General features: G+C 38.3%; 1 protein-coding gene across 7 annotated transcripts in view; it reads right to left on the bottom strand.

Moving 5' to 3' along the window:
- The window catches only part of ARHGAP26 (Rho GTPase activating protein 26), a 567,323-nt gene that overhangs the window by 197,147 nt on the left and 354,865 nt on the right, over nt 1-15,311 (bottom strand). For all 7 annotated transcript variants that reach the window (XM_060180212.1, XM_060180211.1, XM_007518998.3 and 4 more), the window contains exons 16-17: nt 12,476-12,534; nt 10,802-10,907 (exon numbers count right to left, since the gene is read on the bottom strand). In XM_060180212.1, coding sequence (XP_060036195.1) covers nt 10,802-10,907; nt 12,476-12,534 — 165 coding nt within the window. The remainder of the gene's footprint in view (nt 1-10,801; nt 10,908-12,475; nt 12,535-15,311) is intronic.

Genomic DNA, 15,311 nt, shown 5'->3' with positions numbered 1-15,311 from the left:
TACCCCTGTAATTTTATAATCTTGTAAATAATAATAAAATATCTAATAGAAATTAAAAAATAAAGTCAATCTTGAATAGTGAAGTCATGGTAACAACAACAGTGAAAATGGAGGTAAAAGCAAACAAAGAAAAACAGAATGACTTAGAAAGTTCATATACATTTTTTCTGAGTCTAAGTCATCCTATTTTTCTTTGCTTTCAGACTCATTTTTTTCTTAAGCTATTTGTCATAATTTGTCAATTCACTAATAGAGAGTTCATATACATTTTTTCTGAGTCTATTAGTTAGTTGACAAATTATGACAAATAGTTTAAGAAAAAAATGAGCCTGAAACAGTTGATATAATAATAGTAATAATAGTAACTTTTGTGACAAAAAAGCATACGCTTTGTCACACACATAGTAAAGTGTCTTCATTGATAAAAAAAAAAAATAAAGAGATCTTGACAGATATGACAATATGAATAGACCACATGGGCATTATGGAAAATAAGTCAAAGAAGAATACCTTATGGCCTCATATATATGTATAAAGTAAAGAAAAAAGAAGCCATAGAAAGAGAGGATCTAGGTTGTTGTCAGAGGACAGAGGGTGGATGATGGTTGTCAAAAGGTATCAACATAAGACGATTTAATTCTGGAGACTTAATGTATAGCACAGTGATAATAATTAAGAGTACTGCACTGTATACTTCAAACTTGTTGAGAGAATAGATTTTTAATGTTCTCACCACAAAATGAAAAAAAATATATAGTAATAAATGTGTTAAACAACCAAAGAAAAGAAAATCTGTTTCTTGATCCATACATACAAAAAGACCCAGAAATTCTTTTGCCCATCTTTTTCTGGAGCCTTGAGTCTATCTTTGGGGAGAAAAACAGCTGGTCAAGAAAATAATGCTCTCAACCCATTTCTGCTTATTCATTTATGTGATCACCACAGATAGAGCTCCTCTCTTGTGATTAGCAGGCCCTCAAATCAGGAGTTGAAAATCCAAATGTCCACACTAGGGTAGATAGGTGGAGATTGTGAAAGAAGTGGTCTAGGCACAGAAGCAAACTGCTGTGACTGTTAGGAACCTTTATTATCTGGAGATACCCTGGGGGATCAGGTGTGATCCCTGCTCAGTCATTTGCTAGCAAAGAAACCTGCTCCCCCCCCACAAGTAAAATTACTCATGTAAAAATGCTTGAGGCCTCTCCAACATTTCAAAAGGGTAATATGACAGATAGCAATACCAAGTGTTCTATCTGTAGGCTCCTTCTATTATCAGTCTTGTTTGCACCAACTAAGAAACAAAGCTAAAAGAAAGACACTCTGCCTGTCCCCTGGGTTCTTATGACCCAGCAAAAGTGAGAAGACATATATATATCAAGTAAACTGTCCCCCAAAGTGAAGTGTGATATAAAGCAAAAGAGAGGAATAAGTAAAAGCAATATGCCTTCAGGAAAGAGAGAGGACATATAAAGCAGAAAGAATCTTGTGGGCAGCAACATTTGAGCTGAGGTTAAAGAATGAAGTAGTATGGTAGACAGAGACTGGGGTGGGGCCATGCCAGAGGAGGATGAACTGAAAAAGACAAAATAGTGAAGCAGGTAAGAATGTGTTTGAGAACTATAAGAGATCATCCCTGCTTCTATGCAACAAACATTTAGGAGTGTCTAGTATGCACCAGGTAGCAACAAAGAAGCAGTGATCAGGAGGGATATAAAATCTGGAAGGGTTCAGTTCAGACAAGGACTTGGAGGCTATATTCAGACAGAATATCTTTTATTCTTCTTGTTCCTCTTCTTCTTTCAGATAGAATTTCAATGTCTTAAGAGCAATAGAAATGCTGTTTTTAGGCTGGGGCTATGGACCAACCTGCCAATGCTCATGTCCAGTGGAAAATTAATTATAAAAGCCAGACCTTTAATTTTCTGCACCCCATACTGATTTTTGGTTCATACTCCCAGAGGAGAAAATGTTAGGGAAAGATGACTAAGAGGGTTCTGAATTCCAATTCCATCAGGACGTGGAAAGAGGGGGAAAATAAATAAATAAATAAATAAATAAATAAATAAATAAAAAGAAGGACACTCAGAAGTATTTGGTATGACTTAGGAAGGAAGAGAAAGCAGGGTCATATGGGCAAATATATGGAATATAAATAGATAGTTAAAGAAATAATGGTCAACCCATATCTGTGATCTTGGGAAAACTACTACAGTTTCCAATGGAGTGTATGGGGACACAGAACTCTAGTGGTAGGAAAGGTGTGAAATTATACACCTATTATATTATAATTTTATAAATCAATGTTAAATCACTAATAAAAAAAAGAAATGCTGTTTTTGAAGATTTATTTTTTAAAGCAGGGGAACCACAAGTTCCCTGATTATAGACCTTCTATTCCACACAATGGAAGGGAGGCAGAATACCACCAGTCAGAGCAAACTGGGAGGCAGCCTGGGAAAGAGATGAGAACAACAGGGACAAGTAAGGCAGTAAAAGAGGTGAGAAAAGTGAGTGTAATCAAGAGATAATCAGGGGTTAAAATCACTAGAACTATCAGTTCAGGTTAAGAGTCAGTGAGGGCTTAGTTAAATGGGGCTGAGGAATATAATTGATATAGCTTGGGGGGGGGGGTTGGTTAAGCCACAGTACCAGTGACCCAACAGTCATCAATTCTGTGCCAATAGTCATCAATTCAGTAGTGGGTATCATTGGTTACTAGAGAACGGTTACTAGAGAGGCTCGGGAATCAGTGTATATAACTGAAGGAAGACTGCCAGTGAACACTGAATCTTAGAAAGCTATCGTCTCATCAGCACTGTTTTCCTTTCAATATGCTTTACAAAATTCCATAGCTATTTTGTTTGGACTAGTTTTGATGGCAAAGGAATAACTAGATCCTCTCAAGTATTCACCAAACCTTATCTTTTAGGCTTAGGATCTTATCTTATTTTTAGAGATATTAAAATATCTCTATGATTTATGTGAATTCCTTTTATTTTGATCCTCTAAAGAATGTCAGGGAATGCTGACTAAGATGCTGCTAAGATGAAGCAAGGGTTTTCTCTGCAACAACAGGTCATTTGTATAGGAAGCCAATTCACTCTGCTTCTAGATCCTTAAGGAAATATGAATACATCCTACATGATTTGCAAGCGTGCCTGTTAAGCAGTAAGACTCCAGTCACAAAAAGGAGAAAAAAGCCATGGCAGGCAAAATAGCTCAATTGGATAGTACGCAGCTTTGCTATGTGTACAACCTAGGGTTGAGCCTGGCTCCCACCACACTGAAGGAAGCTTAGCCATTGTGGTTTCTTTCATACTCTCCCTGTTTCTCTGTCTGTACCTCTACCACAAAGAGAGAGAAAGAGAGAGAGAGAGAGATACTCAGCCTTTATAAACTGATAATGGAATCTAAATTTTTGATAATATCTCACCTATATGCCAAGTTTTTGCCCTACAATATCTTCTTCATAACACATGCTATCTATATTATCCTTCCTGGATAGTCACAATATGCAACAGATGACCCAAATGAAATATCAGACAATTGGATAATGAACCATAATTAATCAGCAAGCATCAATGAGGCTAAAGTTAATTTCACATTTTCATTTCTCCCTCTCACTTTTCACCTCCAAAATCCTGTGATTTTACTGTATGTACCCATACTACAGTGGTAATCATCTCACTTCCTACACTGGTCATTTTGTCCCACAGATTTTTTTTTAATATAGAGAAGTAGGCTTTTGTCTTCTTTGTCTCCTTTTTTTTTTTTTTCCCTCCAGGATTATTGCCAGGGCTCGGTGCCTGCACTACAAATCCACCGCTCCTGGAAGCCATTTTTCCCATTTTGTTGTCCTTGCTGTTGTTGTTGTTGTTGACAGAGAGAAATCGAGAGAGGAGGAGAAGACAGAGGAGGGAAAGATAGACACCTGCAGACTTGCTTCACCACCTGCAAAGTGACCCCGCCTGCAGGTGGGGAGCTGGGGGCTCAAAGCAGGATCCTTAAACTGGTCCTTGAGCTTCATGCCATGTGCGCTTAACCCTGTCCCACAGGTCTTTGAATTAGTAGCATGCAAAAGAACATTCAACATACTTAATGTTTTCTGTGAAAAGTGTCTAAGACTAAGACTACCGGAAGCAGGCAATAAAGAAAGGCTGCCTCCTAGATTCCTGTTCGGTATCCACAACTCCCACAAGAGGCTCAGGAAAATCCTGCTTGGTGAAAAGCAATTATGATATGCCCATTTCCTTTGCTGATAAACACTTCAGGCCAACAAAATAAGATGGAGAACTTCTGACGTGTTATTATATAACTTTAAAAAAAAAGAATAAAAGAAAAAATGATATACACTTACTCCAAGATAACTCCTAATGTGGAAAGATGCAACACAGAATCTGATGACTGAAGAGAATTAAGCCAAACATGGTGGTTGGCTATAAACAAAAATGGAATTGAATATTTTATGAGCAGAGATTTTAGCCAACATTTCAGACTGACTCTGTCTAACAAGACAGTAGATTCTCTTACTGTATAAGCCATTTTGAATGTGAATTTCTGTGTCTGGAACCCAACATATCCTAAGTGATACAACGCCTCTTTGGAGAAGCAAGATATCTCTTTGATAACACCCTAGTGACAAATGAATAGTTGCTTCAAATAAGAAAGGAGAGTAATATTTATTTCTCAATAAATGTTTCAAGAAAAGCAGACATGAAAAGAAATGTTTAATAGCCACTTCTGATGTATAGAGAATCTTCTGAAATCTTCCTGTGCAGCATAAACATTGTAATAAAGTTACTATGAGCAACACTAAATGGTATGTGTGGGGATATACAACATGCTTGGAGTTATCATAATATGTAAACATCAGAGAATGGCTGTGAATTTCGTCTTTATTACTCATGGATCTTATTTCCTTCTATAGTTATAAAACTGGGATTTTTGTTTTTTTCTTGACTTGTTCCCCCTTCTACCTGATAAAAACACAGAACCACATGATTGGGAGGGAACTCAGAAAACTAATACTTCAAGAAGGTAAATGATTTCCACAAGATCTTACTTGTGCTAGCTAGCAACAGCTTTCTTTATATTTATTTGATCTTCTGACAAAGCCCTTTGCAGAAGGCTCAATTTATTGCTGAAAATTAAAGACATGGGAACTTAAAACTGGATCTTTATTTTGGAAGAATTTAGTTGTGAAAAATAAATGTTTTAACTCATTATTTTAAATTTCTTCTTCCTAGTTCTAATATCCTCTTAATTTCTAATCTATTTGTCTCAATTCCATCTCTCTTTCCTAGAAAATCCCTGCTTGTGGCTCATTCTCTAAGCCAGTGGTTCTCAAGACAATCTGTACAATATTATCTGAGAAATAAATCAGAGAAGCAGACTCCCAGGCTGAGTCCTACTTTGTAAAACTGTTGGGGCACAGCACCATTGGTGTAAACAAGCACCCCAGCAGAGTCTAGTCATGCTTTGAGGCATGTGACCCCAGACTGTATACCAGATTTCATGATCCGAACAGAAAACATCTAATTATCATACTAGATGTAAGCTGGAACAACAAAAATATGTGCATAGTTGCCTATAATTTTCATGTTCCCTTTGAGGTCTGAAACCAACCCAGGAGCACTGCGATTTGAGTGCACCCTAGTAACCACTTGCTCTGGAGGTTTAGAGATTTTAATCCTTTCACCCAAATTTTCCCCCTCTCTGAATGTATTTCTACTTGAGATTAAATGTAAAATCTTAACTGTCCCTCCACAGCTAGAGGAAATCAATTTTCAAACGTGCTTCAAAAGAGTAATTTTAAAAATACACAATACAAAAATGCCTCCCCTTTGAACCAGATGCCTGAGATGTACACGGCAAACACAGTAGGTAATGAGAGAAGTAAATAGCAGCAGAACCAGCCCTGAAACCAAAACTTAGGAAGGAAGCCGACCATTAAGTAAGTGGACCAGAGGAACAATAGCATAGGTTTATTCTAGGCTAAGTTTGAACCTAAGAAAACTAGAATCAAACAGACAAAACTTCTATCTCCATTTCACTTCTCTTATTGATCACTTTTAAAAACAGAACAGTGCTGTGAAAGAAAATACAGAGTTTAAGTGGAATCTTAGGACAACTCTGAGTGCCAAGAATTTCCTCAGACCTAAATAAATACTCCGTACTAGATTCAGCAGTGCTTACTTATAATCATGTCTTCTGAGACATTTTAAATCTAGAGATTCCAGTGACCAAAAACACAGCATGCTGAAAACTTGAGTCTGCGTGTTCTAACATCAGCATTAACCAATTCACATTATAGGCATGATAGTTTGTTTACATGAAGATCCCTTGATGATTAAATGAACACAGAAATGCTATAAAACCAAAGAAAATTGTGTCAAGTATCAAAGAAAAGATACAACGTTTCTCATAAGTAGAACCTGAACTGGAATTGGTGTACTACCCCAAAGTAAAGGACTCTAGGGTTGGTGGGGGGTGGGGAGAATACAGGTTCAAAAAGGATGACAGAGAACCTAGTGGGGGTTATATTGTTATATGGAAAACTGGGAAATTGTCGGGCAGCCCCCTGCTCCATCCTCCACTGCTGACACTATGGCCTATTTAAATAATCATTGTTTTGCCTGATCTATCTGCTTTCTACCTTGAGACCTGCCCTTCCTGCAGGGTGTTAATTAATCCCATCAGTTAAAACCATTGCAATAGTTTCTAAGGATGCTTCCACCTTCCCAGCATGCCTTTTGCCTCTCTATGCTGGTGCTCATGTGGAGTGGCTCCAACGGGGGGGGGGGGGGGCCGGGGATGGAGGTAAGCCTCTAACCCTCCCTCACCACCTCTAGTGGCTGCATGAATTAAAAAGAGGCATCGGGGAACATTCTGGTATAAACATTCATTTATTTGAACATGGGTATAGGCCTTTATACTGAGTTAAACAAAGAACACTTTTCACATATGTCAGAAATTACAGGTTTCTTAAAGGTCAGTTTGCCCCTATGGCAGTGGTATGACAAGAACTGATGAGATACATAAAGGTCAAAACAATTAGTTTCCATGATGCAGGCAAGTTAATTATCCAAAGGTATTTAGAGAAGCATAGGGGTTAAACCAGTAAGGTGTGGTAGAGAAGAAGAAAAACAAAAGTTGATGTAAATTACAGATATCAAAGGGCACAAGGAAATAGAATATGGGGTCTCACTGCCAGGGTGTATGATAGAGTGTGTTCTCTTATATGATCAAAAGATGCAGTTATAGTGGATGTGTGAACTTTGAATGACTATCGTGAACTTTGAGTGAACCCTCAAGCAGGCAGCCATTTGGCCTGCTAGCAGGGGAACTAAGTGTGAGAGGCTTGTAGGCTTTCTGTGAGCCTGAGAGACTAACAAGAAGAAACTGAATCTGTGAGACTTTTCCCTCTTAGCTCATCTCTATAAGGAGAGAGGCTAACAAGTGGGGTGTCTTTCCAGACCTCCATCCAGGGATGGGAGAGCTTCCCGAAGCTCTGCCAAGCTTTCACGTAGTCCCATATCTCTCCACCCCCTTTCCTAGCCATTTCCTTTTCCGACTTGCCACTTCTGGTGCTAATAGATAAAAGCGTTGTCTCTGATCAATAAAGATGCATTGCGTTCCTGCTCCACCACAAGTTCCTGGTCTCTCTCCTGCAACGCTAGCCTGGCAGGAAATGTTATGCATGAACAAACTATTGTATTTACTGTCGAATGTAAAACATAATTCCCCAATAAAGAAATAAAAAAAAATGTTAAAATTTAAAAAAAAAAGAAAGAAAAAGAAAAATGAGAGAGTAGAATATGTACAATATAGTATCAAATGTGCAGTATGAAACCACTCAAGGGGGTAGATAGCATATTGGTTATGCAAAAGACTGTTGTACCCCAGGCTCCAAAGTCTCAAGTTCAATCCCCCACATCACCATAAGCCAGAGGTGATGAGTGCTCAAAAAAATAAATTAACAGATAAAATAGAGTTAAAAAATATATAACGTTTCAGAAGTGCTATGAAATCAGTAACTCCAGGAACAAAGTTGGTTTACATTGGATAGGAGGCAAAAACTCAAGAACACACCTATAGCTTGCATATTCCAGTCATAATACTCCTCTGATTAGAAATAAATAAAACTTGAGTTAGAAAAATAGAGATAAGAATAAAATGGCAAAGTGAACCAACAATGAGGTGACAGGTGGATAAGCTCATACATAAAGGCAAAACTTAAGGGTTTGATTATTTTTTGTCACTTGGGCTTCATGACTGCATGATTCCACTGCTCCTGGTGGACTCTTTCTTCCCCCCAGATAGTAAGTGAAAGACAGAGAGAGAAGTAGAGAAATGAGGAGAGACATCACAGGATTTCTTGTAAAGCTCCCCCAAGGTGTGTTGCTCCTATGTAGTGGTCTAGTAGTTAAAACATTGTTCCATGCACCTAGTAAGTATGCACTCTACCAGGTGAATCATTTCCAAATAACTATCCCCCTATCCCCGACGCCACCACCACCAATTAAACACAACTACTTTCAATTTAATTTAAAGATTACTAACAAGATTTGGGGCATTTTAAGGAGGAGTTTCAATACTGGCCTTGCTGAGTCACCATTCACTTTTGGTCTCTCTCATCACAATTGCATAGCTTGGAAGAATGATTGTTTCCATCTGGTTCTTAGCCCTTCCCCTGCAGCTGCTTGGAATAGACTTAGAGGCCTCTGAAAGACCCATGACCATAAAGTAGGCAGGCCATCCTCATCCCTTTACATGTGTGGTCAGAGCATGTACATCGAATCACTGTTTTGGCACAGGCTCTTCAAGTATGCAAAGGTTTGCAAATAAAATTTCAATCAGCCTCTCTTTAACAAAAATGCATGGCTCTGGGCCATGTGGGACAGATATCAAATTGTCATTTCAGAACATCTATAGTTAAAAATACTATTTTTAAAAATAATTTTAATTTGTTATTAAGTTTGTTAGAAGATTATAAGATTACAATGTATATTTCTGCACCACACCCACCACCAAAGTCCTATATTCCCACCACTCCACCTCAAAGATAAACGCCATAGTTCTCATAAGTCTTCCAAACAGTTTGTGTGCTTTTGTTTTGTTTTTGGCAAGTTCATGTGAATCAGATCTCTAGATCTCACATATGAATGAAACCATCTGGTAGTTGCTTTCATCTCTTTACTTATTTTGCTAAGCATAATCACCTCCAGCTCCATCCATTTTGCCCCAAAGGGCACAATATCATCTTTCGATTACAGAGTAATATTCCATGGAATATAGATCCCATAACTTTTTTAGCCAGTCATTTGTTGATGGGCAATTAGTTACTTATTAAAGTCCAGTGCCCATTATTTTAAATATGCTTCTAATTATAGGATTCTTTTGCATTTAAGGCAGTCGCCTTGTAAACTTGCAAGTCATTTGCTATGGCACAGCCAGAGAAAAATAGACCAACAATGGAAGAAATCTTAATTCTAGCCAAATGATTCTCACTTACATGTAAAGCACTTGCATTTCTTTGCAATTAAAATCTATGAAAATATTTATGACAAAATATAGTTATAGCAAAGTTTTGACAAATGCTTTATAGAGACATGAAGACAGAGGGTCGGGTGCTAGCTCAGAGGGTTAAGCGTACATGGCACAAAGCGCAAGGACCTGGCATAAGGATCCGGTTCGAGCCCCCGGGGAGTCACTTCACCGGTGGTGAAGCAGGTCTGCAGGTGTATGTCTTTCTCTCCCATTCTCTTTCTTTCCCTCCTCTCTCCATTTCTCTCTGACCTATCCAACAACGAACGACATCAACAACAACAATGATAACCACAACAAGGCTACAACAACAAGGGCAACAAAAAGGGGGAAAAATGGCCTCCAGGAACAGTGGATTCATGGTGCAGGTACTGAGCCCCAGCAATAACCCTGGAGGCAAAAAAAAAAAAAGACAAAACATCACAGTCTCCTTCAGCAGAGCGTCAACTAATCTTCACAAAATAACTTAAAGAACAGTGGAAAGGAGGGCATGGGGAGGTAGAACAGCTTGGTTGGTAGAGTGCAGGACTTTGTAGACCTGACACTCTGGGTTCAATCACCACTATATGGGCAGTTATCATCCTACATGGACATGCTGTTTTCTCTTTTGCAGGTGAAACCCTGACTCGGATAAATAAATTTCTGAAAAATGACTTACTGGCATAAACAAACTGTGTGTGTAGATGCAAATTGTAAAAAAAAAAATCAGTTCAGTGGAATTTAGGACTTTAGGTTAACTGTTACACTCTGTCTTTGCTTGTGTTACACTCTCCAGGAACATTTATCAAATTCAACAGAAGGTTACAATATAAACACATATAGTGAGGGATATGGCAAGAAGTTCAGCTGGTAATAAGATTTGTTAAAAATAGAGTTAACTCTAGAATCCAGGCCTTCTGACTTCTAAAACTCAAGGTCTGTAAAGCCATAATATATTCCCATGTGTCTTTGATCATCAGGAATATAATCCCCCCCCCGAAAAAAAAACTGTTTGATGAGTTGGCATGAATGAAATGCCCATTTGCCATGAAAACTTCCTCACGTTGTAGGCAGGTGCCCAGCCTCTTCTGCAAAGACAAAATGATAGTTGCCACAGTTATCTACTAAAGATAACATTTCATATATTTCTCTCCTATGTCTCATAATACCTAATGCAAAGTGGGAAAAGGAAACCAACAAAACTAAGACTAGCTTTACCATTAAAATAAGGACTTTTAGGGGCAAAAAAGGCATCAATAATCCATCTTTAACCTACTTTGCCAAATGGTTCATGAGCAGCTGTAGCATCTGCCTATTTTTCTCTGGGAGTCGATGAACAAGGCTATGGATTTCAGAGACACGAGACTCCTGATTCTCTAGCTCTGCAAGCAAAGAAAGAAAGCAGTAAAATTTGATCAGTGTAACAGCTAAATAAGTTTACAAAAATGACACAAAGAAAACCATAGATTAAGCACTACTGAAGATATCTTAAAGGGCTAAGGTCCTGTCCTGTGTACTCAGTGTGGATGACTAGAACTAGAAGTGCTTGGAATGGTGCTTTCTGTAACAGAGTTCATCCAAAAAATGACCACTGAAAAACTCCATGCCAAAACAGTGATGTGAGGAAATAGCCAGTCAACTGAATACTCAGAGCATGAATATACTTGGGAGTTGTTTGCTCCCTAGAATAGTGGTTTCATTTCAAGGAAAGAAGGAACTCAATGCACTCATCAAGTTGTAAACAAACTGCACAGATAACATCACAACAGTCTCAAATATCAAAATACTGCTTTGAGACTGTCTCTAAGAGATAAAAGGGAATAACCAGTTGATTCCAAATCATGTGTGATAACTAACCTGGTAGAAGAAAGTAAAGGCAGATAAATTACTGGGTTTTCAGAAAATCCATGATGCATTTTTTCATGGAAATGTATAGAAAAAACGTGTTATGATTTTTCCTACAACCCAATATATACATCTTTTGCCAAGCTTTAACCTGCATCATGGCCTATCACATTCTCTTGGATAAGTGGTTTCATTTCTCAGGGAAACAGACTGAAGGTACCCACCACACCTATTTATAGGACTGATGTGAGGTTTAATTAGAGAATGGTTGCTATGGGTTTGGAATTTCTCTGAGAAAGCAGTCACACAAACACTATCTTCACTCCCAGCATTCTCCCATGTCTTTGTCCTTCCTATATAAAGCCAACAACTATGAATAAATAAGGTCATCAGAACATTAGGTGCTACTAAATTAGGCAGCAGTAGCCACTAGCATAAACAAAGTCTGAGGGTAGGCTCTGGACACTGTAGCACTGTAGAGACTTAGGCCAGATTTGAACTTGTTAGAGAAACTATTGCTCCCCATGGGAGGCCTGTCCTGCAGACAGTCTTGTACACTTTGAATAACTTGTATCTAATCCTCACGTATTTTAATACTAGTAATATGACACCAAGGACCTGGATGAGACAGTTGAAGAGTGATCAGATGTTGTAAGTGAAAGCCATGATGGAAAGAAGACTGAGAAGTTATATAAATGGTGTCATATTCAGGGAAACACTTCCAATGCTCAATTTAGATAATGAGAAGTGTCTGATTCATTCTGCAAAATGCTACTAAAGGGCTAGAAATACAAATGAGTTAGAACTCCAATAATAAAAATTGGAAGACTTGCTTTTATCTTTTTTCATCTAACCCTCCCCCAAACACCTCTGAAATTTCTTTCTTCTACTGTAAATTCAACCTGGCAATGAGGCCTTCAGCAATCCTGATTTGGTTTGGTTTCGCTTTTATTCTCTGTGAGACTCCTAAGTGGAAATGCAACAGGGTAGTTTTGGAATGGAAATGAGGGGTTAGATAATATTTATTTTGGGATACTGGCTGTTCTTTGAAAAAGAAAAGCCTGTCCCCCCACACCCTTAGAAATGTGACAAAACGAAAACTTACTTGCTGCTTTGATGAAACTTCTTTGAAACTGGTACATCATGAGTGGTCCTGGCAGCATTCTGGAATGAAAGGATATCCACTGGTCAGCTCAATAAAAACATAACCACATTCTCTCTAAATAGCTGCCTAGAGAGTGCCAGACTATATTAGTTTCTCTAGACAAAAATCCCAGAGAAACAGTAGAAACTCAACTTGATTTAACTTATAGTGTTTCCTTTCTGAAAAGGTTGAGATTTGACCTGAAATGTATACTCTCTCTCTTTTCAAGGGAATAGATACAACTATTTTATAGTCACAACTAGAAAGTGCTAATGTGAAAGTCTAGCACAAATCCAGAGATTTCCTTTTCGGTCAGTGACTCACACATCAACGAGAGCATTTTCAGTTGTATCTGAGAAACAGGTACCTAACTAAAAACACTTCTAATTACCAGTGTTCTATAATCCCAGAAGCTTGCTTTTACAACGAGTTCATCTTGGGGCGGCAATATAGTTCACCTGGAAAGGCTCCTCCTTTGCCAACCACACAGCACAGCTTTGAGTCTGGTACCTACTACACTGGGGAAGTTTTGGTGCTATGGTCTCGATCTCTCTCTCTTTCCCTCTCTCCCTCTCTCTCTCTCTCTCTCTGCAGGTCTCTCTGTCTCTGTACTTCTATCTGAAAAAGAATTCACTTATAGGTGATGCCCTGGTGACAAACAGTTCACCTGTATGGAAAGTCAAAGAGCTAGAATATCTAATGTTAGGAATGACACAATCAAAACTTATTTGCTAGTTTAAAAACATAGATCTTTCATTTATTGTTTATAAGTGAATCAATTATCAACATGTAAACATAAGCACTTTGCAAAAGCCTCTACAATATGGTTTTGATTAAATTACAAGCAGCAATGAGGTATAAATTTGTCCATCAATATATGTTTATTTATAAATGTGAGGTGTTTTCTTTGTTTATTTTGTTTTTTCAATTAACAGATTTCTCAACAAACCAATCATGATTCTTGGCTGAGGTTCTTTTTCCCCTCATCAGATCCACTAATTCAACTTTCAGTTATCACTTGCTTTACATGATTTATTTATTTATTTATTTATTGCCTCTAGGGTTACTGCTGTGGCTTAAGAGTTGGCACTACGAACCACTGCTCTTGGTGGCCATTTTTTCCATTTTAATGGATAGAACAGAGAGAATTTAAGGGGGAGATAGGGAAAGAGAAAAATAGACATCTGCAGACATGCTTCACCACTTGTCAAGTTTCCTCCTTGCAGGTGGGAAGTCCAGGGCTCGAACCTGGATCCTTACATAGGTTAGTACTTAGTGCTTAGTGCTTAGTACTAAGTAAGCTTAACTGGGTGCATCACTGCCTGGCCTCCACATTTTATTCTTGTCTTCAAGTGTTTTCCATTAAATATCCAATAGCCAGTAAAAACTGCAACATCAATTTCATTTTTGTGGCTTTTCTCCTTTGCTTTGGAGTCAAGTAAATCCTCAACAAAGCTAGTGTAAACACTTATGCAGTTATAGATTTTCTTTTTATTTAATAGAAAGAGAAGTCTAAAGAGAGAGGCAGAGATAGATAGACAGACAGACAGTCTGACCACCCAACTGACCTACCAACCACAGGTCCTTCAATGCAGTGGGGACCAAGCTCAGGTGTGGGCTGTATACATGGCAAAATAGCATAATTTTCAAGTTAGCTATTTTGCCATCCCTGTAATTACAGTGTTTTTTTTTTTTGCCTCCAGGGTTATTGCTGAGGCTCAGTGCCTGCACCATGAATCCACTGCTCCTGGAGGCCATCCCCCCTCCCCCTTTGGTTGCCCTTGTTGTTGTAGCCTTGTTGTGGTTATCGTTGTTGTTGATGCTGTTCGTTGTTGGACAGGACAGAGAGAAATGGAGAGAGGAGGGGAAGACAGAGAGAGGGAGAGAAAGATAGACACCTGCAGACCTGCTTCACCACCTGTGAAGCAACACCTCTGCAGGTGGGGAGCCAGAAGTTCAAATCAGGATCCTTACACGCCAGGTCCTTGTGCTTTGTGCTACATGCGCTTAACCCTCTGTGCTACCGCCTGACCCCTGATTACAGTTTTATCTTTAAAACAAAACCTCCAATTTCCTATGTTAGAAGAACTACAACATTCCCACAATTTAAATCCAGCATAAACTTTAGTTTGTAGATGAAACTGAGATATAGACAGCGAACTAGTCCCAAATGCCTTACTGAACAAATAATAGGGAAAGAGAAAGCAGTAATATCACATACACTATTACAAAGAAAAGTCTTCTGTCCAATAAAGTAATATTTTCTTATTGAAGCCAAAGAAGTCAAAGAGGAGTTCTATTAAATAATCATTTTTAAGGACTAGGGAGTCAGGCGGTAGTGCAGCAGGTTAAGAGCACATCGCACGAAGTACAAGGACTGGCTTAAGGATACCAGTTTGAGCTCAGGCTCCCCACCTGCAGAGTAGTCGCTTCATAGGCAATGAAGCAGGTGTCTGTCTTTCCCTCCCCTCTCTCTCTTCCCCTGTCTCTCCATTTCTCTCTGTCCTATCCAACAACAACGTGAATAACAACTACAACATCAATAACAACTACAGCAACAAAACAAGGGCAAGAAAAGGAAAAATTTTTTAAAATTTAAAAAAGGACTAATGTCAATAATATACAAATCTGGATTGTGCACAAAATTATCACAATACATAACAGAATGGAATACATGATTTCTTCTTTTCTTATGATTTCTTCTTTTTGTTTCATTGCTTATTTTCTTTTCTTTTCTTTTATTTATTTATTCCCTTTTGTTGCCCTTGTTGTTTTATTGTTGTAGTTATTATTGATG

This window comes from Erinaceus europaeus, chromosome 2 (assembly GCF_950295315.1).
Source record: "Erinaceus europaeus chromosome 2, mEriEur2.1, whole genome shotgun sequence".
Classification (NCBI taxonomy): Eukaryota; Metazoa; Chordata; class Mammalia; order Eulipotyphla; family Erinaceidae; genus Erinaceus; species Erinaceus europaeus.
Note: the sequence above shows the minus strand (reverse complement) of the source record. Positions and strands in the feature narration are given on the sequence as shown.